Consider the following 22,140-nt stretch of genomic DNA (forward strand, 5'->3'; position numbering starts at 1 on the left):
TTTGTCCAATTTAATCCTTAGCAGGCTTGAGGAATTGAACATCCCTTTTCAGGATTGTCGGGGGCAGTCCTATGACAATGGGGCTAATATGAAGGGGAAAAACAAAGGTGTGCAGGCTAGGCTATTGGTTAAGAATCCAAGAGCTTTTTATGTGCCTTGCAGTTCCCATACACTAAATCTGACAGTGTCAGATGCGGCTAAAGCATCAACGGATGCTTCTTGTTTTTTTGGAAATGTAGAGAAGGTGTACGATTTGTTCGCTGGGTCCACTCAAAGGTGGGACGTCTTACGGAAGTTTGTTGACATCACACTCAAATCCTGGAGTGAAACACGCTGGGAAAGCAGGATAAAAAGCATTGAAGCTTTGCGGTAACCAGTCAGAGAAGGTGAGGGAAGCCCTGCTAGAAGTGAGAAGCAAAGCGACTGACCCTGTAGTGGCTGTTGAAGCCAACTCGCTTGCGGAAGAGATAGGTTCATTTAGGTTCCAGATTTGTTGTGTTGTCTGGTATGACATTTTGTCTAAAATTAACATCACGAGCAAGCTTCTACAGTCAAAAAACATGCAGCTTGATGTAGCAGTTAACCTTCTAAAAAAGAACAAAGGTGAACTTATCAGTTACCGAAAAACAGGCTTCTGTGATGCGCAGGCATCTGCTAAAGAAATTTGTGAGCGGATGAACACAGAAGCAGTGCTGAAAGAGAAGCGATTGCGTTCTACAAAAAGGCACTTTGCCTATGAGGCTGCAGATGAGCCTATAGTGGATGCTATGAAGAGGCTTGAAGTGTCATTTTTTAATGCCGTAGTGGATTGTAGCATTCAGTCATTGGAGGATAGATTTACATCTCTAAGTGAGGTTAAAGATAACTTTGGAGTGCTGCTCAATTTTAGGGAGCTTGATCAAAAAGTCCGGAGGGAACAATGTGAGCTTCTTGCGGAAAAACTCACTTGTGGAGAGGAGGCTGATATTGATGGTAACGCACTGGCATTAGAGATAGAGAGTCTTCCTGAACTTCCCCAAACTATGAAGACTGCCTTTGAGCTTCTCACATACCTCTCACAAAACGAGATGTTTGAGCTTTACCCAAATCTTTGGGTAGCTCTCAGGATAGCCTGCACTCTGCCTGTGACAGTTGCCTCAGCAGAGAGGAGCTTTTCCAAGCTCAAATTAATAAAATCATACTTGAGATCATCAATGGCCCAGGAAAGACTAAGTGGACTTGCAGTCATTAGTATTAATAACAAAGTTGGCCAAGCAATACCATACAATGATGTCATCAGTGACTTTGCCTCCAGAAAAGCTAGGAAGGAACGATTTTGAGGGCATTGTTGTACAATTCATTGTTGAACCCTTGCTGTTTTTATGTTTGCTTTCCTTATTTAAGTATCTGTTTTTGTAACATTCTATTTTTGATATTAATGTTTGTCTATATTGGTTTTATTTAAAATATTGCACAGTTAATGCACATTTGCAAATAAGTTATTTAATGTTTGTATTCAAAAGGTTTAATAAAACAAAGTATTGTAAGTATTGTTTATTTATTTTGTATTAATACATTACCATAGTCTATTCATTTTTAATATTCACTATAACATTATAGTGTGACATTTGTGTCAGTAATCTTCTAGTATAGGTGATTCTGCATGGTAGGAGGGGGGGCCCCCAAATCAAATTCTGCTTAGGGCCCCCAAGAGGCTCGGGCCGGCTCTGGTCCCAGCTCTATATAGTGATTGAGGGATTTAGGGGTTAGAGCGGACATTTGGACACAGTTAGCTTGTATGAGCTATATGCTGGTGAAGATTCTCAATCATCCATGTCATAGTTATTTCAAAAAAGTAAAAAAAAAATCAGCGCTTTGTTTTCAGTCACATCAAATCACTCTATAATACTTCAATTTCAATGCTATTTCTGACATTTTGAATTGAAAAAGCTTCCTGGATGGGAAGCGAAACATCTACAAACTTGGAAACAAAGTGCAGTGGGTTTTTTTTTTTTACTTTTTTGGAACTTGTATGAGCTATGAGAACAGCAACTTTTAAACAAGCACAAGCAAATTGGCTTGTGCATGCTCCGAGCGGGTACAGGCAGTACTTGAGTTGAGGGGGGATGGCATCCCCCTTCTTAAAACACCTTAAAGATCATCCCTCTTCTAAAATGACCATACCCCCATTCCATCCCCTGTAACATTTTAATTCTTAATGTGTAAAAATCTACTATTTATTAACAGTAATGGCCATAATATTGCCCTTTCAACATTTGGCAGGCTGTGGACTTAACAAGTAGCCTGAGAGTAATAAGTCGCCTACCATGACTATGAAGCTGATCCCAGTGGAAAATTCCTGACTTTTCTGACCATTCCATCATGCTACAATCTAAACTCTCTTCTGAAATGTAATAAATGAAATACATGACAATTCAATTAAATAAAAGTGAATACTTGGATTTGTCATTCCTAATCAAGATTTTATTACTTTATGATAGAATAAGTAATTTATTTTATCAGTTTCAGCAGGTTCATTTGGACTAAATGCAGGAAATGAGACCCAAACCAATTCGGTACAGTGTGCAGGACGATAAGATATTTTATTTTCTTATTTTATGTAAACTGATTTGCCACATTTGTCTTGCCTAAAAAGGTGTTTGGAAATAATTAGTTTTTTTCCCTTCACACGTGTCTTTTAATGTATAAATGTCAGTTTTGACCTGATATTTTTCTATCACACATTACTGAAAAAATGTTAAATGTTCTCAAGATCAATCTTTGGTTCCTTCTTCCTGCAGCCCTGCCCCGATCATTTTTTTTTATTGTTTTTTGTTAAATGAACTTAAGTTGGATGACTCATTGTGTTCCAGCTTCAACCCACCACATGTCAAAGTGTCCTTGGACAAAACTGAATCCCACATTACCCAACAATCCCCACTATGTGACTGGGTGATTTTGACATCTTTTGTAAAAGTGCTTTGAATTGTCAGTGAGGAATAATAGCACTATATAAATGAGCTCCATTTCGTTGCTTTAAAATGACCTCAGTTTCTTTGTGTATTCTTTGTGATGAGAGAAAACCAAGAGCATTGTAAGGTCAATTAGCTTGAGTTTTAGGCAGCTTTCAGACTTTCAGCACATTTGGTAAGTTTTAGTTTAGCCGTATCTATTCAATTTGAACATTAAAAAAGAAAAAGAAAACAGTTTCAGATTTTTTTTTTTTTATATTACGTATTGAATAAATTCGCATTACTATATATTGAAAAAATAATTATTTCATAATGTATCCCCTGCAGAAATCTATTAATAGAGTAATCTCATAAAATCTAAACTTTAATTACAAACTTTACAGATTTAGTTCATAGATGGGAATTTATTGATTGATTGTACGGTACTGATTTGAAAAATACATTTTTTATACTTGTCAGTTCTGACAATCTGCTGTTTATTATGCGAAAGTCATGATAGGTTTATATTCAGATATCTATTTGTATGCACAAGTTTAACTTGTGTCAAAATCATAATAAAATAATTGTTGTTACAGTATAATAATATTAACTAACTTTCAGATAAGATATTTGCAAATATCTCTAATGGTTTAATCTATATCTTGGATATGAAAAGAGTAAATATATAAATATGACAAACATTAAAAGTATTCAGTTTTCCTTATGAAATAAAAAATACATATGTGATTTAAATTGTGTTTTAAGTCATTGTTGTGCTTGTACCAAAGACCTTACATACAGATGTAGTCCTTGCTTTTGAGAACTGTATATTAGGCTTAAAAGTTTACTTTATTTAAAAAAAAAAAGAAACAAAACAACTAAAACCATACCTGATTACAATCTTAACACAGCTGTTAAAAGGGTCCTGGAGGACAGATGTATAAATATTTATACAGTTGCCCGCATCAACCATCAAAAGTACAAAAAGAGGCAGGTGGGGAAAGGACTAACAAGGTCAGACATCTACACATTTGAAAATATCACCATATCAAGTCTGTCATCAGTCATACCTGTGCACCTGTAGGTTTCAGGTTCCCATCCTGTTATATCAACCCGCCACCTGGGGTTCTGTTTATGCTACAGCAATTGTAGTTGCTGGTATGAGGTCAGCTAGTCATTCTTACTGTATGGCATAACATACATGCAAGAAATACAAAAATACACTATGATTTCATAACAATAGCAGAGAATAGAAGGGTTTGAAAAAGTTCAGTCTAGGCAACTGGACGTGAAGTTTTTTAGTAGACGTAACAGCACCTCAGAAGCCTCTTGGATAAGAGTTGAAACGTCTTCTAAAAAACTTCCCGTCCAGTTGCTTAGACTAACTTTTTTCCAGGCTTGACTATGACTTTGATGATGGAGAATCTTCACAGATCAGAGGATACAAGGTTAAAGTATAAAGAAGTTAGATTTACTGGATCCTGATTTTATTTTTAACCTCTTCATGACTTCTCAGTGTCATTTGTTTCTGTTTTGCCTTTTATTCTGTGTGGAGCCAATCAGAAATCCACATTTAACAGAGTCTGGACAAAATGTTGAAAATGAATTTCTGTTTAAGAACTCTGTAAACTTGACGTGGTTATATATGGAGGTGTGCCCGCAAAATCTGTGTAATTTTATTAGCATCTATATTAGTCAATATAAGAAGCATTTACTCTAAAATGGCAGTCAGTAAGCTCTAATTTTCACTTGAAACATTTTCTGCCTTAAAATTTTTGCCCTCCTTTCTTACTTGGGCCCCAATCTTCTCTCATGCATTTTACGTCTCTACATCAGCAGCCTCTGACAAGACCCAGTCATCCAGACATCCCAATTTCCCTCTATGGAAAATCCCCTTCTTATTCTCCTGACAAAATGTGATTAATCATCCCATTAACCCATCCACTGTCACTGGATTGTTGAGAAGCACTTATAACACAACCCCTACCATCCCTAAGGGAGATATCTAATCTTCAGGCCATCTTCCAAAAGCTCTCAGGCAAAAAATCTTGTCTTTGTGTGCTCCACACCTAAAATAACTATCATTCAGGATAAGCTTTATGGTCTGTCACAAAATCTTGCACTGAGTCAAGAGGTTCTTGACTCACAGCAGAGAAACCTTAGAACAGTTACACACTCGAGAGGAAAATGTTTGTCGGCAAATTACACCAAACTGTAATAAGATAGTGAAAAATGTTAGGTGAGTAACAGCTTGGAGTAACAATGTTCAGTTGGGAAAACTCTAATTAGCTAGTATTATGACATTTACTACAGAGGTAAACTGTTCTGAAATAAATTCACCCCCTTTAAGGATTTATAGACCACTTCTCTATTTAACAGAATCCCAAGTAATAATCAACAAAAGCTTCAGCTTAAATTACAGAGGGGTCAAATGATTACGAAACCTTTGATTGTGTAATTTTTTTTTTTCTTTGTTAGTTTTCCAGAGTTTTTGTGTTACACCAGCCTGAGGTGTTGCTGTATTCTATAATGGAATAGAATACAGTGGTTCACTTATTTCATTCTTCCTGGTCAGGGTGATGGGTTAGGAAATGGCCATTTCCAGTGATCAGTAGATAAGAGGCACAGTAGAAACTGGGCAAGTAACCAGTAAACCACACTATCTCAGTGAGAAATTGACCTAATTTTAATAGCTATTAAATAAACGTAATCATGCTAGTGGCAGCTTTATGCCATGGAAGCTAGTCAGAGTTGATGGGATGATGTAAGGGGCCAAATACAGGCTAATCCTAAAAAAAAAAAAAGTCTTTAGACAGGGTGAAGGCTTTCCCATCAGAACAATAAAATTAACTCACTAATGTACCCACAGTACAATAGAGGGTTAGATCAAAGCCAGTTCCTGATAAAACTACCCAGTCGAAATCCACATACAAAAGATGATCTGTTTCTTGTCACAAACCATTAATATTCTGGCGGAGCTTACTCTGTTGTGTAAAAGAAAAATGCGTAATAAAATAGTCTTTAAAGTTCAAATCTTCTGGAGAGATTTCCCAAACGACCTACAGCTATATCGTCAGGAGGGGGGACAAGGGTCAGCATCCCCCTCCTTGGACATCTCATGCACAACATTACCTATTATAACTCATGTGCAATATTCTTTTATCTCACTGTGCAATAACACATGCCAACTACTGTGTAGCCTGTGTAATTTTTTACTTATTTATAAGGTCAGTACATCTGTGCAGTACAAGTGCAATAATCCAAGTCAACTACTATGTAGTCTTCCCTTAGCTCTCTATTGTGCAGATATTTTTATATCTGAGGGAAACGTATTCCAGAAAATTACAACTTTCTTCTATTTTAATGCTTTTTTGTACTATATACACTCTTTTTATTTTGCCTGTCATATCTTTATCTTTAATGGCATCTTGCGTTAAATGTTTGTACTCTATATAAGCTACTAGAACTAGCATTGTCCTGAAGCAGTAATCCCAAGATATAAATTAAGATGAGTCTAAGTCAAATGTTCTAGAAAGTGTTAACTTAGATGGGAAAACTACAAAATGCAGGCCTTATTTTTCTGATTTATATGTTTCAAAATGTTTAAAGATCTATCCCTTTTTTCCTCCTTTCACCAGACAAGGAGCTGCATGTATGGTCTGGGAAAAAAAAATATCACAAGAAAGACTAAATAATACATTTCACAATGGAGGGAGGGAAGATGAAAGTTAAGACAAAAAGGCAAAGACATCTTAGAGAAATAATGGGATTAAATGCATCTCTGCTAGTTTTACATTTCATATTTATTGAAAGAAGGAATAGCATTGAGTTGATTTGTAAAAAGTAACAAAACATCAACTATAACACATTTAGTTCAACAAACCTCAAATTCAATAAAGAAGCTTATAAATACACATTGTTGAGTTGTTGGAATAAGTCTAATGAGAATCACAGGGATCATATCATGGTGAAAATATGAGATAAAAACCTGAACATCTGTGAAAGAACCGATGTAACAAAGCCAAACTGGAGTGAATGGTTTCTTTTTTAACAATAAGGTGCATTTCCCTTTTACAAAAAAAGACAAAACAGTGAAGCCCCATGTGTCAATGAGAATAAACATTTTAGAAAAGTGACCTTAAAACTGACTAATTCATCTGTTTGTAGAAACAATGCTTTTCTTCTTCGAGCTTAAAGGAAGATTGGATAAAAAAAATAAAATAAATACAGTTTATTGATCAGCTGGATAGACTATGCTATACTATTTACAGAGAGCACTTAATATTTCACTATTGTTCACCACAACATTACCCATATATATTTGAACCATGATAAGTACTGTAGAATAATGTTAATATGGATATTCTGAAATGATATGAAAAGGAGACTAGGATATGAATATATGGATAACAGTTGAAGAGATGCCTACAGAGAGGTTAAAGTCTGTGCATCAAAGTGCATAATGAATGATGGAGCTGTTCCAGCACCTAGGGATTGTTCAGGCTTCTAGGACAGTTTAATAAATGGCCCATTCCCCCCACTAAAAAAATACAGCCTTTTCACTGTAGCCCTTATAATGCAATGATTCACAAAAGCTAAAAATTGTATTCATTCCTGCTCAAGTGTTGAGAAGTGGAAAGTAAGAAGAGCAAAGTCTGGCTTGAAACTGGCCCTAAGATCCACACATGGCACACAAGCAACATTTACTTACAGTTACCCAGTATTTCCTGCCCAACTCATCAGAACTTCTGAGCAATCGACAAGACATCAGACATCACTTGTGTATGACGATAAAAGGTAAAGCTGAGCTTTGCTGAGAGCTCTCATCACTATCAGCCACTTACCAAAACATTTTTATTAAAAAACAAAACTATATAATAAAAACAATATCAATAATGTTTGGGGTAAGAAAATGTTTTAAGGAACAAAAAACATAAAAAAAAAAAAAGAAAAAAAAAAAAAAAAAGAAAACTGATACAGACTGGGCCAGAATAAAAACATAGCAATCTGAAAATAAATATTTCACAATACTCTTGGTTTCTAAAAAAAAAAAAAAGAAAAAAAATTTTTTTTTTAGTTTTTTTTAAAAGGGTCTTTTTGCAAATGACATAATTGTTTAGCTCTATAAATATAATTTATATAGTTTCTTTCTTCCATCTTCTCCATGTTAAAACGCTCATTAAATCACACAGATGTACACCCATCCTCCACAGGGCAAAGTGTCTCTGCTCACTTGCAGACAAATTGGTCTACAATTCTTGTGCAGCGCTTGCACTTCACGTAGCAACACCAGTGGAACTTGCAGTTGCAGCGCTCCACTATTTGGGCTTTGTACTGATCATAACCTCGGCCACAACACATTAACTCGCACCCATCCATGCCTTCTGATGTCTTGTTGCAAAGGCGTCCCACTGTGCCCAAGGAGCCAGTGCTTTGGTTCTTTAAGCAGTAGTCTGGACTCTGGTCGATGTGCACCAAATCATTGCCCGTGGGTGGGTTGAAATTGCTGTGCAATGGTACCAGTTTGCCACGTGAGTTGAGCTTCATGGCTGCAGCGCTGTCATACTTCTCCTTCAGAGCATCACCCACCTTTCGGAAGTCAGCCAGCTGTAGCCAGCAGGTCTTTAAGCTGCAGGAGCCCGACACGCCATGGCACTTGCACGACACATCAGCGAGGTTTGACACAGCCTTAAAAAAATACAGGAAGAAGATCTTTAAAAGCAGTTTCTAGGAATGGATTTCAAAAGTGCTCATTCTTTTTAGAAAACACTTCTGCTAACCTAGCTAAAAAAGTATAATTTGCAAAAATATGCATAACCCTTAAAACACTCACATTCTACCATGTCACAACCACAAACTTGAATCTGGCTTTATTGGGATTTTATGCAATAGACCAACATAAAATAGTTTCCTGTTGTCTTTTTATTTCATATATATATATATATACAAAATTATGTTAATCATAATCATGAGCATTCTTTACCCTGACCCAAAGTCTGACAAAGAGCATTATAAAACCCATCAGAGAAACAAGGATTCATTTTTAACCGTTAGCTGGTATGAATAGTTATTGATAAGTTTGGGTTTTAAAGTATATTCGAAGGTACGAACATCTTAATCCACCAACTAAAACACAGGTAGATCTTAGGCCCTGCACAAGTGCCAATCTACTATGCCATGGATGTCAAAAGAAACTGACAGGTTGGAAAAATAGGGCTCATTCTGAGAAGCAGCAGAGAGGCAGTTTGCTAAAAGCGACACAAGTGATATGTGGAAGTAGTAACAATGCTCAGATTGGCCGAAATGCAAATTATGTGAAAGAAATCTAAATTTTAATATCACCTAGAACAAACCATCTTCACTGAAATATATGGTGATTGCAGTTTAATGGTGTGGGGAATGTTTTCATCAATCAAGATGGGGAAGCAGCTTAAAGCTAAAGGGAAGAAGCCACAATCAGATGAAATTAAAATTAAAACCTTTCAGAGGACAAAAAAAAAAAATTTAAGCTGGGGAAAAGGCTCCCCTTTCAGCAACACAATGTGGTTCCATGAAGCATTCTCAGAAATTCCAAATATAAATGCACGCAACCATGTTCTTCCTTTTTGAGATGGAGGGGTATTAGAGAAATACTTCACTTTTATTCTTTTTCTAAAGGTTACATCATAAAATGTTATTGTGACCACAGTTTTTACAATGTTTTACAATGGCTTTTTTAGGACCCTATAGCAGAGATGACCCAATTAAGTTTTTTTCCAGTCCAATCTCATATGTGGGCTGAGCATATCGCACTGATCCGATACTGCTGCAAGAATTAACCATAAACCTTTCCATGCAAATACGGTAAGTAATCAGGCTCATCCTACAAGTTTTTTAAAAACTGGTAACAAATTACCACAGCTTTAAAACAGCGTTACTTGCTGCGACTGCTCAGAGTCATTCATCCTACATCTGATCTAGCCAATTAGTGAATATCGATATTGGATCAGTGCATCTCTGCTCTGCAGCTGGTGCTTAAGTATTGACAATAGTATCTTACAATAACACAAAATTCAAAACTCATTTTATAATTTCCCTGTTTATTTTTTTATTTTTATTTTAGGCTTTGTTTAACAAAAACAGAGACACCAATTACCAGGCTTAGCCTATTTTCAGTCGGAAACCATGGACAACATGAGAAAACACTAAGTATGAATACCTTTGCAAGGCACTCCATATCTCCAATGAGTTGCTTTTTAACTGCATGCTCATAAGGAATCACTTTTCTATTGAGGACAGTGCTGTCCTGGCTAACTCTCCAAAGGTGCACAACATAAAACTTTCACCCATTTGTTTGATTTGAAAGGAAACAGTCTGAGAAGAAAGATCTAGCATTATGTTTTCTTTGAGGTCGATTCAAGATGTTTGGAAAGAAAAAACCCCGAGCCGTCTCCAACGACTCTCTCTCCCTATACACATCAAAGCTGAGGAGGGAGTGAACAGACAGAGCTGTTAAACAGATGATCATACAGAATCTATGTTACGGACCTGGTTTATCTCACTTATAAAAGTCAGTTTTTCTCTTTCTGCACCTTCACACTTGTTTCCTATCAGATGACGCAAAAGACCAGTGTAAATGTCTTACCCTCCTTCCTGCCTCATTATTGTGGAGGTTCATCTGCAGCCTTGCGCTCTCGTACGAGCCTTTTGGATAGCTCTTCTCCCTTTCGCGTGCGTCCACAAACTCCTTAGAGAACCTATAGCCATAGTTGAGGTTGTCTCCGCAGCCACCCCACAGCCAGTCTCTCTGTAGATCTTTGGGACGAGCAGCCCGACTGCACCCACAGCTGTTGAGCTCACCCTCTCTGCAGGCACGGCTCACTGTGTTCACCACCCCTGCTGCACTGATCGCATAGGTGAACGCTGTTTCACGACTGCCTGTGTATACACAAAATGACATATCACATTTGACATAGTGAGATTTAAAGATACAAATATCTACAATAGGTAATTTCATGAGCATTACCTTGGAAATGTATTCATACCTCTTTAACATTTTCACATTCTGTCACAATCTAACCAAAACCTTTGAGGTAGAATAATTAAAAGATTTATATATTAGCACAAAATAGTTGAATGGGAGGAAAGTGATGCATGTTTCTCATTGCTTTACAAAATACTATCCCAAAAAAAATATTTGTGTGCATTAATGCATTGTATTACGTCTCTTTTTACTCTGAACTGACTCCTGTTTCTGTGGATATATTGACTAAAACACCCCGGTTAGTGATTAAGCTTAAGCAATTTAAAGCAGGTTTGATTGCAAATTATGGTTAGAAGTCTTGTACAGTGCACGAAGTGCTGTTCGGTCCATCATCCAGTAACCTAAACAGTAAAGCATAACTGCAATTGTGGATGTCCAATTAAATTCATTAGCCAGTAAAGGGAACCATTATTCTAAAGAAGAGCTAATTATTTTGGCCTCTACGGAAAATGTACAAGAAAAAAGGATCGGTGAAAGAAAGCCAGAAAAAGCCAGCTTTGTAATTTGCAATAAACCATGAAGAAGACGGAACTGCTTATTACAAACAACATATGGATGGAAGAAAAAAAATTCTGCACATCATTTTGAAAAAAAACTTCTGTGAAACTTTTGAGATTGTAACTTCAAACTGAATGGGGAGGACAATACAGGGCAATCCTGGAAGAAAATGCAAGATGTTTATAGTGTTTCCGAAAACTAATTGTTAGTTTTTTTCAAAATTGAATATTTCTCTGTGTCACTCTGACTTAAATGTGTGCAGTGTTAGGATATGTGATGTCATATGACAGCAGTCATCATAGGCTAAGGAGTACAGAGCACTTCAGCCAAGTACTGCAGGCTCGTCACTGACAGCATGCTGAAGAGTGTAATCTGGTTTGCTGTTATTGGGCCGCAGCCAGAGAGAACACAGCGCCCTCAAGTGACCAAAAGGCCTCTTAAACTATGGGCATTTTAGTCCATTTAAAATTGCCATAGAATCTTTCCATTAAACTGTCATGACTGAGTGATGGTGGAGTCACAGGTCATTAACGTTTTTCTATCCTGGGCATTTATTCTGTAAAAAAGACAACAGAGAGGAAAAGACTAAAGCTATGCAAGTTATCATTCTAACAAAGCCACAGACAACTACAGAGAACTGATAAGCTCAAGGAGAATCAGATGAAAACAGTCTGTATAGCTGGTGGGTAGGTTGTGAAGATCAGGACTGCTAAACAGCAAAAAAATAATACCCCATATAGTCTATGAGGCCAAATCTATAGGGATTAAACTGTAATGGCAACAGCAGATGGGGAAAGAGAGATGGGTCAAGAAAAAGAAAATATGGAGCAAAATAGAACAAGGGATATGTAAAAATTGATGATCATATAAAAAGAAGACACTGCTGAAAAAATTCCTTAGACAAAAAAGGAATCCGAATGCAGTTTCACTCTGCTGTTTTGTTTTAAGGCTTTCATAGACAGCCATTTAGGCAAAAGACATCTTTATCTAGCACAAAGGGGAACAGGAACAACTGGCAGCTTATGAGGTTGTCATTGAGGACTCACTGTTAAGTAGTAGGCTGTATTCAAATAGGTGCATTTCTAGGTTTGGTAAAAAATAGTAACACAGCTGTTCAACCATAAACCTCACAGTCAACAAAATATCTAGAAAGGCTAAGACAATGAATCATTCTGTAAAGGTGTTAAAGTCCATAGGTAAAACTTTGTGATCAAGGCAATTTTCTAAAATAATGCATCCGCAGAATATCTAGAGTGGTGCAGAATAAAAGGGTTATTTTTACTGAAAATATGTATAGCAATTGACAGTGGTTTAAGATGTATAAATTACCTACCGTAAGGATTATTTTCATAATTTTTATATTGAAAAAAAGCAACATGAAAGATGATAAATGCAAAAGCAGCAAAGAAATTAGAGATTATCCCATCTTCACTCTTAAAAAGGAAAAGACTGGAGAGAAGAAGCAATGTCAGATGTGAATAGTGTATCACATGCATTGAACTGGATAATGCTTATCTTGTGCAAATAGGGCTTTATTCCCAAAATCACTTTATAGAATGGGTTCTAGTTCAGTATTACAGACCCAATTGTGGCATTTCGTTTATATTTCTGTTGTCCTTGTTATTTTCTCTGATGTAAGGTAAAAGACAGTTAACTTGTGTGGATGTATGTGCACTAGTGTTGGTGCAAAATCAGGTCAATTTTTTTCTTTTTTAAGATTTTCATTTCTCATTCTATTTATTGCAACCACTTAAAAAAAAACCTTCATTTCAAGATTCAATGGCAATCATTGCCCTGATTTTAGCTGTATTTGAAAATATTGGACATTTTGCAGCATCACTTTCAAATTGGAAACATTAATGCTAACTTTCTGAGTCCTACATCCAGTTACCTGTGTAGTGAAGGACTGCTGTGAACATTCAACTGTGCTCCAGGTTAATTGAGACCTTTTGAACCCAGGTAAACATCACAACCGAGATTCTCCCCAAGCATTTTTTAAAAACACAAAATAGACTATAAGCTGTAAACTATGGAGAGATTGGGACAGAGGACTGGGGTGCAGGCATAAGTCCTAGTATGTGCTGCATGCTGGGAAAAAAAAGCCCAGTATGCTGAGGGGTCAAATTTAGAAGTCACAAAGAAGCCTCTGACTGCAGAATCTCAGTTGTATGACAGTCTGATGAAGCGGATGCTCAGAGATGTCTAATTTCCCTTAAAAAAAAAAAAAAAAACTCCTTTGTAAGATGAGTTTCCAGAATAGAAGCAGCCTTCTTTATTATTTTGTTGAGCTGTGTTAAGTCAGTACTTCTGATGCTAATGGGATGGCAGAAGAGATGACACACTATACAAAAAGTATATAGAAGTATGCTCCAGCCAGCTAAAAGCACTAAGCTTCCAAAAATTCAGTACTTTTTTATTACATTTCTTTTAAAATAAGGTATTCTTATTTTTTTTTTTTTTTTTAAGCCGCTTTGGAATTTAAGTTATTGTTTACAAGCCCCTAAAAGCCACAGGTTACTTCCACATCAGTCCTTTTTGCTGCTACCTTATCTAGGGGTCACCATAGCAAGTCACTGCAGCTTGCAAACAGACTTAGAGTTTTACACCGTATCATCTTGGAGATGCACAAAACTACCGGATGAGAATAAATTGAGTGGTTAGGTGGGAAAAAAAGTTTTTTTCCTTTATCCAGTTTGCACAAATCATGTTTGTACAGCTGAAGATGACACACTCTAAAGAAACATTAAAGAAATTCTTACACCACAAGCAATATCTGTAATAAAAACTAACACCAATTCTAAGATTCAATTACATTTTGTGACTTAAGCGACCAAGACTGCTGTAACTCTGCACTAATCACATTATTATTTTACATGTTAATTATACTAAGAGTGCATAGAGTTCTGATGAGAAAGTAAACCAAACAGCTTTTGCATTTAGCAAAATATAGTGTTGCTAAAAGCAAGTTAAGCCTACTCCTCATATATCTCTAAGAACAAACAGACCCTGTAATCTCTGACAAGTTGATTTAAGTGTATCCTTACTACCCTCTTGTATTTAAATACAGGCAGAAGTGTGTGTTAGACTATCTCTCATTCATCAGTGGGAAAGCAGATTCTCTGTCTCCCTTCTGCTCCATGTCAGGGGCTTCATTTGTGGGCCAAAGCCACATATGATTTATCCAGCAACCTCACCCACCAACTATTCCCTTCACTCAGCTGCTGAGAATCATCAACTCCATGCATTTCACAATTTTACCCACAGACTTACATTTGCTTTCATTTTTAACCCCCTCTAAAAAAAAAAAGAGAGAAAAAAGGTGGAGCTCAAATTTTGAATAAAAGAAATAAATTGTAAGCTTATGCTTGTTAACTCTGGGTAATGCATAGAATGCCTTCCATATTTTAACACTGGGCCGCATATCACGTTCAAACCATAAGCGATGAATCAACAAAACATGGTTCATGCTTCAGCAGAAAAAGACTCATGGTTCTCCTTTTGTTCAATGATTGAAAATCTTAAAGGTGCGGCTTACAATTGTGATGGGCTCTCTTCACTATAATGTCTCTAAGTAAAATCTAGAGTAGAGAGATATCATGAAAGCAAAGCATAGTATACTTGTGAATTCACAAAATGCAGCCAACTTTGCAATGTACTTTATTCAATCGAAGTATAACTTGTTAGAAACCAATGTGTGATGATTTTTGTTCCCAGCTGACAGAAACTGCCAGGGAAAGACAGAGAACAGATCCGGCTATGGAAGAAAACTATTATACTACAGCTGCAAAATTATTGTCAGAGTCAAGAGAGACACATTCAACATTGCCTCTCTAAGTCTGGAAAAGTATGATGCCGGAGTCATGCTGTTGTTCACAATGATGTCAGACTCAAATGTATATGTTTTCTATCGCAGGGTTGGACTGGGGTTGGTTTGTTTCTAAACCAGAAGTGAAGAAGAGTTGATTTCGAAGGAGACTGAGACCACAAAAGTGGGTCTTCGTCCAGCCATCTAGTTTGGACCAGGGCTTACTTCAGTATATTCACACCTGTACAGAATGTTTGGACCAAGTAGCGAAAATGAACTCTGGTAAATCAAACCAAAAGTGGCTGGTGTGAAAATACCCTTGATATAAGTTCAATATAGGGTTGAAACAATTAATCACATTAATTGATTACTGAAATAATCATCAACTAATATTGTAATAAATTAATCTTTACGTGCCTTTAGCTGACAGAGTGACCCACTTTGAGCAACAATTATACCAAAATTTTTTTAAATAAAAACCGTAAACATTTTGCATTTAAGTTGAAAATCTTTTTTCGTATGTCATTAGGCTCTATCCAGAACTCCTCAAGTGGAAAAGTTTTAGTTTCACTTAGTGTAATTTGGCAAAAAGTCTTCTTTAAGGAATTTTTGGCTATCCGATTATCGAAAAAATAATCTACGGATTAATCGATTTGCAAAATAATCGTTAGTTGCAGCCCTACTTCAATATAACTACAGCTGTTCTGCCTTAGGTGTTATTTGGAGAACATTATTAAAGAAAAGTTTGATGGATCAAGGAACATAGGCAGTTTGGAGATAGACTTCTGGAGTCCAAATTTAAGAACTTAACTTAGCTCAAAACCTTTTGAAGGGGAAAATAGATTTGCCTTCTGAAGATGTAATCTTTACCATGGAGTGGGAAAAAAAAATATTGATGAAAGGCAGCCTTAGTTAAAAATCTAGAATACTGATTTTCAAAAACACAGCTAACATGTAGAAGGTGCTCTGGTGAGACAATATTTAACATTATAGCCTAAAAGATGGTGTTGGTAATATCCTGCAAAGATATTGACAAAGTCTTCAGGTATGCCCTAATTGCTTTGCAGTGGTGTTTTTTTTTTTCCTTTTTGTTTTACACATGTGTACAATTTCTTACCTATTTGCATGACACGTCCAAAAACAGAGGAGTTGTCCACAGTGCTGCAATTCCAGCGCCGGTGCCTGAACTGGTACTGGCATTCACGAATCCCCATTTTGGCACCTTCACCAATAAACTGCATGTGGTCCTGGTAGAGCTGGCACAGTTTCTTTTGGCCCTGAGACAGGCCTACCAGCTGGCTGCAGAGAGGCTGGGCCCCGATGATATAGGCCTCTGGGATCAGTAAAGGGTTCATGGCCAAAGACCTGGGGGTTGGGGGGGACACACAATGCAGTGTTTCACTCAGTGCCACTGAAACAGATGTATGGAGGTTTTTCAGGCCAAGGCCATGATCATCAGTTGATTTCCCTTGATTGAGTTTGAGAAAGGTATGTAAATCATTGCAAAGAGGGGTATTCAGTCAGAGTCATAAGTAAAATCTCTGCATGTGGGCTTGTCTTGGGTTGAACACAGTGTCCCTGGGAGCTGGGAGAAGTTCAAGTTCTGTTCTCTACAAACATTAGGAGGCTGATCAGAGGAAAATAATACATCTCCAGAATGCCAGAGAAACAAATTTTTGCTGTACATGCTTTGATCAGGTTTTTCCTCACCCAATGTTTTAAATGTTGCCAATACAAGCCATTTTTCCCCATTGACTATTGGGGTATCCAAAATGCAAAAGTACATCTCTCTGGATTTTCACAGCTTTCAGGTACCAAATATGGAAGATCCTGATTGTTTTATGTGTAAATCAAAGACAGTATTAAGAAAAAGAAACGGATAATGACACTACCTAAGAGGATAGCAAGAAGCAAATGTTTATAAAGCAGCAAAAAAGGGAAACACCAGAGTGAGCATCTGGTTCCAGGCCACAGAACAATTAGAGCAGCCCATCTCTGAGACCCCAGAGAGACACAATTAGCCCCCAGTGTAACCTGATCCACTGAGGAAACTCACCAGTGAGGGAACAAGGGAATGAATACACCAATGCATACACACCAAGAGGCACATAAACGGGGGGTGCAGGGGGGGTAACGTCTCAGCACTCAAACACACACAGATTGATGCCCTGTCAACATCCACCCTTAAATCATTCACACCTGTGAGTTCTCTTTAAAAGGAAACAGAAAGACACACAGACTTTTTTGGCATTCAACTCCCATCTCTAAGAGATCAGTGGTATTCTAAGAGGCTACAGCAGGATTTGTAATTATACTCTGTAGTTGAACTTTAATGTAGCTGCTCCAATAAAATTCTTAATAGGCTTTTGTCTTTAAAAAAAATGTTTTTATGTATTGTTAAACAAAGTAGTGTAATAGATTATATCATTCAATTGGTTGTATGTTGCACAGTTTATAAACTGAAATGCTCATAAAACGCTTTAGCTAAAAAATTTGTGAAAAGTGCTCCTGCTATCACTGATACATAGCGGCCAAGTTTGTAAAAAATATTATGTATGTGGAGTTCCATCTCAGTAGGAACTACTGTGTGTATGAATTTGAAGGCTAAATTCTGAAGCCCAAATTTCATGTTTCAGAAATATTTTAAATTTTTATTTGGCAAAACATTTAAACTACACAGTTAACAAATCAAGACAAGGTCTTTACAGACAAAAATGTATACATACCACCATGAGTTGGCCTCTACGACCACCTGCATGAGGAGCATGACGAGGGTGAGGGCAAAGACACAGTTCCTGGAGTCCAGCAAGCTGCCAAAGGGCCAGCAAACTGGCCGACAGACACACTTTAGCCCAATGTTCATACTGCCAGAGATCTGCAACGAAACAGAGAACAAAAGCATTTCAGTCTATATTCTTGATCTACTTATTTTTCATTATTCAGTATAGAAACATTCATGTTATTTAAAGATACTAGTTATATTTCCTCATGTGCAACAAAGATGTAAGAGTGACAAGAGCCCTGAGGCCACCTGCGCTTGAACAGCAGAGCCAGAAAAGTCATTTAGTCTGAGTGTGAATCACAGAAGACTGACAGACATGCAGCCAGGGAAGAAACAATGAAACTCCAGACACATTCCTGGGAGCAGCCGCCGGAAGGCCTAAAGTTTGATTTTTATGAAGCTGCAGTTCAAGGTATGAGGTGTTTAGATATGACATGCAAAACAAATCACAAAAAATAAAAAAACACATTTTATACATTTCAATATATTTGAAATGTTTTACCTGTTTTATGATCTTATTGACAGTGTAGGTCTCTTTGGTGTTTTTTTATTACTCTGATATTTAGGAATGTATGATAGCATATTATTATTGTTACACCTTATTTTTTAATTGCAATTCCGTGCAGTTAATACAACTTTTAAGAGATCTACTATAAAAAAAAATACGTTTAAAAATACATATATATTAAAAAAATATATATATATTAGGTGAACGCTTGACATGTCATTAATCAAAAGAAAATAGGTTTTCATTGCGTTAAACCATATTTCCACAATGGTTAATTGAGTTTCAGACAAACACCAGCCACGTTTTGTATGTTGGTTTGCCAAGATTACGCAAATGTAAGAAAAAAGCTGACAGCAATTATTTAACAAGTGCGAAAGTCCGGAGAAACTTTGCGCAAGCAGAACATATGTCTAAACATTGCCCTTTATTTTTGCAAACCCAGCCGTGCTGCCAGCCCTCCAGCTGCAGCTTGGTGTACATTTTGGGACTCAAAGAGTCATTCTCCTTAATTTTTCAGGTTTGTGCTGTGAAGACAGTATACCGACAACTAAAAGGCCAAGTTCACCCGATTCGGGTACAAAATTATCCACGCACGGTGCGCATGCATGAGCATGTGCTTTGAGTTTGCGAGAAGCCTCGGTATTAATTAGAATTAACAAGCTGCCTATTTTTTCTTCTTTTTTTGTGCTGTCTCTAATAAAAAAAAAAATCAACAACAGCAGGAGACTTAAGATTTTAAAGTAGCTACTACTAGATTGTAGTTTTTTTGTGTGCCAAACGAGAGCACCTATGGACCCTCTAGAAAATAATCATAATAATCTTAGTTATTTTACTTTAAATTTAATATTGGATTGACACACATTTCCTATTTGATTTGAATCACTTAGAAATGTTGCTTTTTTTTTTTTTACTTTTTTTTCACCACCACTATAAACTGATGTAAATTCGTGCGCCCAGTGACCCCTAGAAACGATCTGACCCGAGGAGAACCTTATAGAGCCTTGCAAGATGACTGATGACTACTGTGCGACTTTTTGTCGGTGCAAATTATGTCGGCCTACAGAACTATCAAACGAGGTCAAATACAATACAATACTGTAATGCAGAGAAATTACTATAGAAAGCTGCACTATTAGTCCTAATGAAAAAATTAAATAACACCTCACAACCAGAACTGAAAAGAAAAAAAACAAAAAACAAAAACAACAAGGGCCCGTTTCAAATCCAGGGTTTCATGGAAAAATTTATCTAAAATATTTTACTATCAGGGAGGTTACATTTGTTCCTCTATTAAATCATTCGATTGTAAACTCTTAGAAAGACCCGAAGCTTATTCTGGGATTTTAATTGGCTGTGAAAGGTAGCCCTTAAAATAGGCTATAATTACTTTTTTTTTTTTTTTAATAATCGCAGTTTTACAAAAGAACGAATATTGTTCGTTTGCACGCACCAAAACCGAAAGCGCACAGTTCAGTTCAGAAAATGAATGAACTTTTTTCTCCCATTTGTTATTTCCCAAAAACCAGGAGAGGGAGCCAGGTGCAAGGATTAGACTGAGAAGAAGAACAAAGTAATAATATTACAAGCTCAGTAAACTTCAAAAGTAGTCTCACTCAGGTCTCACTAACTTTTATGGATGAAATGTCCTTAGTTTTGTGTTTTTTTTTTTATTTGGAATATTGATTATTTCTACAATTAAGGGTTTAAGAATGGAAGTGTGTTTTCATTTTATATCTATAATGGACTTACACCATTCAGGAACACATATTAAATACAGGGCGAAACATAGATCTACACACCGGTCTCCCTTAGATCAGGCGCGGGACATTTATACTCACCAGGGAACACAGGATGATAGAAGATGCAATCCACTCTTTGCAGAAGGAATCGATGAAATAATCCCAGATGTGGCCGGCTGGATTTTAGGTTCCTGAAGTCAATCCTCGTGTTTTTTAAATCCGGATTTCGTGAAAAGTGCTTGATACGACTGAGAGTTCCTCTGGCTTTTATTCTTAGTGTTCAAGAGAGCCCCAAAGGTGAATCTATTAAAAGCGCTCCGTGCGCTTAAAGCAGCTTAAAGGTCTGGTAAAAAAAAAAAATAATAATAAAATAGTGGAATATAGGTACAGAATAAAAACTTTGATTGAAAAATGATAAGGTGGATATCGTTTTTTTTTCTTCTTCAGTGCGTAAATTTTTAGGAAGGATTCACTAAATGAAAACCAAAGTGCCACTGGTTTGGTCATAGGATGTAACCCTACTTTGTCGACTCACTTATGAAGTGAAGTGGGGAGACTCTGATTAATGTTCAACTACAAAACAAAGAGAATTCTGGTTTGCACACGAGATCCAGCCGCTTCAGCCGCTCAAGTCATAGCGCCCTTTACCTGCAGAAAGATCCACACGGTGATCCTTGCCACACATGGCTTGTCAATTTACCTTCCATTCTTCAGTGCTCTGATAATTCCCTCAGCCAAAGTTAAAGGTTTTCACATGAGAGAAAAAAACAAAATAAAACACACAAACAGTCCACCGCTGCACAAATTGACGAGTTAAAAAATAAAATTGGGATCCTGATAGCGTGCTCCAAATAAGAAAAATATGATCTTCCCCTAATTTCCAAAGCTTGCGGCTTGACGAGCACGCAGTGTGTCAGGAGGACAGAGCGCGTCAACAGCAGCGTCTCTTGCTGGCTCCGACTGCTTTATGCTCCCACGCTCTATGTGCGCCTTTGGTTGCGTTCAAGTGCAGAAAAATAGCCCTCCCTCTCCTTTCCTCTCCCCCTTTTTCTTGCCTCTCTCACCTGCTACAGTTGCCTCCTCTCTCAATGTTGCGCTGATGCGCATTTGAACAAAAAATAAAAAGAGATATTCTTCAATGCGCATGCGCTCCAAATTAATACCACTTGTTTTCCTCCAACTAACTTTTTTTTTTTTAAGAAGCAAGGATTCAGCAAAGGTAAAGTGGCGCAGGGAGGGGGTGGCAGAGAGAGGAACAGAAATGAGGGCGGAACAGCCTGTAACAAAACAAGCGTCTCTATTACCTAAAATAAACTTATAAAGCACCCGCGGCTAATAGCCCATCCATACCAGGGCAGAGTCAGAGATTTTCACCGGCTGCAGATCAGGTTACCGCTGCAGCACAATCAGTGCAGGCAGGTCCACACCGCGCGCTGCTTACACAAGCCGATCTCATCACCCGAAGGCCTGCGAGCATTTTCGGTAAGTATTTTTTGATGGCACTCTATCTGAAAACAAGCAGCCGAAATCTGATCGCTTCTAGGTCGATATTTTTCAATGAGTCTGACGCAGACTGTTGGGGTGGAGGCAAAGTGGTTAATAGTTTCACACAGGAAGGCTCCTGTGCTCATTAAATGCGTGTATTTTGCATCGACTGAGGTAATTGGGATTTAATAATTAGTAAAAATATTTAGAATAAGATAAAGAGGAATCAAGAAACTAATTTTCTGCCTCTATGTTACTTTATACTAGGTGATATAACCAGATGCATTTCAGTAAATAATGATACAACTATAAAGGTAAAACATTTCAAGTATTTATTTTGTCTTGTTTTTTTAATGTTTTATATGGGTTA

The 22,140-nt window shown here is 37.1% G+C and overlaps 1 protein-coding gene across 2 annotated transcripts; it reads right to left on the reverse strand.

Annotated features, from left to right (window-relative positions):
- Positions 1-6,715: 6,715 nt before the first annotated feature.
- On the reverse strand, positions 6,716-21,321 carry wnt5a (wingless-type MMTV integration site family, member 5a). Of its 2 annotated transcripts, XM_038286309.1 has the most exons (5): positions 20,385-21,321; positions 17,983-18,131; positions 16,374-16,621; positions 10,555-10,847; positions 8,160-8,618 (listed from the first exon to the last, which is right to left on the reverse strand). In XM_038286309.1, the coding sequence occupies exons 2-5, from the start codon at positions 18,117-18,119 to the stop codon at positions 8,160-8,162; spliced, it is 1,137 nt and encodes a 378-aa protein (XP_038142237.1). In that variant the 5' UTR covers positions 18,120-18,131; positions 20,385-21,321. The 2 variants fall into 2 exon arrangements, with proteins under 2 accessions (XP_038142238.1, XP_038142237.1); XM_038286310.1 differs by lacking the exon at positions 20,385-21,321 and having other exon boundaries at positions 6,716-8,618; positions 17,983-18,119.
- Positions 21,322-22,140: the final 819 nt, after the last annotated feature.

The sequence above is a fragment of the Cyprinodon tularosa genome, unplaced genomic scaffold, assembly GCF_016077235.1.
Source record: "Cyprinodon tularosa strain WSP-4 unplaced genomic scaffold, ASM1607723v1 ctg223, whole genome shotgun sequence".
Lineage (NCBI taxonomy): Eukaryota > Metazoa > Chordata > Actinopteri > Cyprinodontiformes > Cyprinodontidae > Cyprinodon > Cyprinodon tularosa.

Bases quoted from the DNA above. Each gene is read 5' to 3' on its own strand.
- wnt5a (XM_038286310.1), bottom strand. From the start codon at position 18,119: ATGAACATTGGGCTAAAGTGTGTCTGTCGGCCAGTTTGCTGGCCCTTT. The intron at 10,848-16,373 runs GTAAGAAATTGT...GTGTATACACAG, and splicing joins TGGACGTGTCATGCAAATAG to GCAGTCGTGAAACAGCGTTC. The intron at 8,619-10,554 runs GTAAGACATTTA...TATTTTTTTAAG, and splicing joins ATAATGAGGCAGGAAGGAGG to GCTGTGTCAAACCTCGCTGA.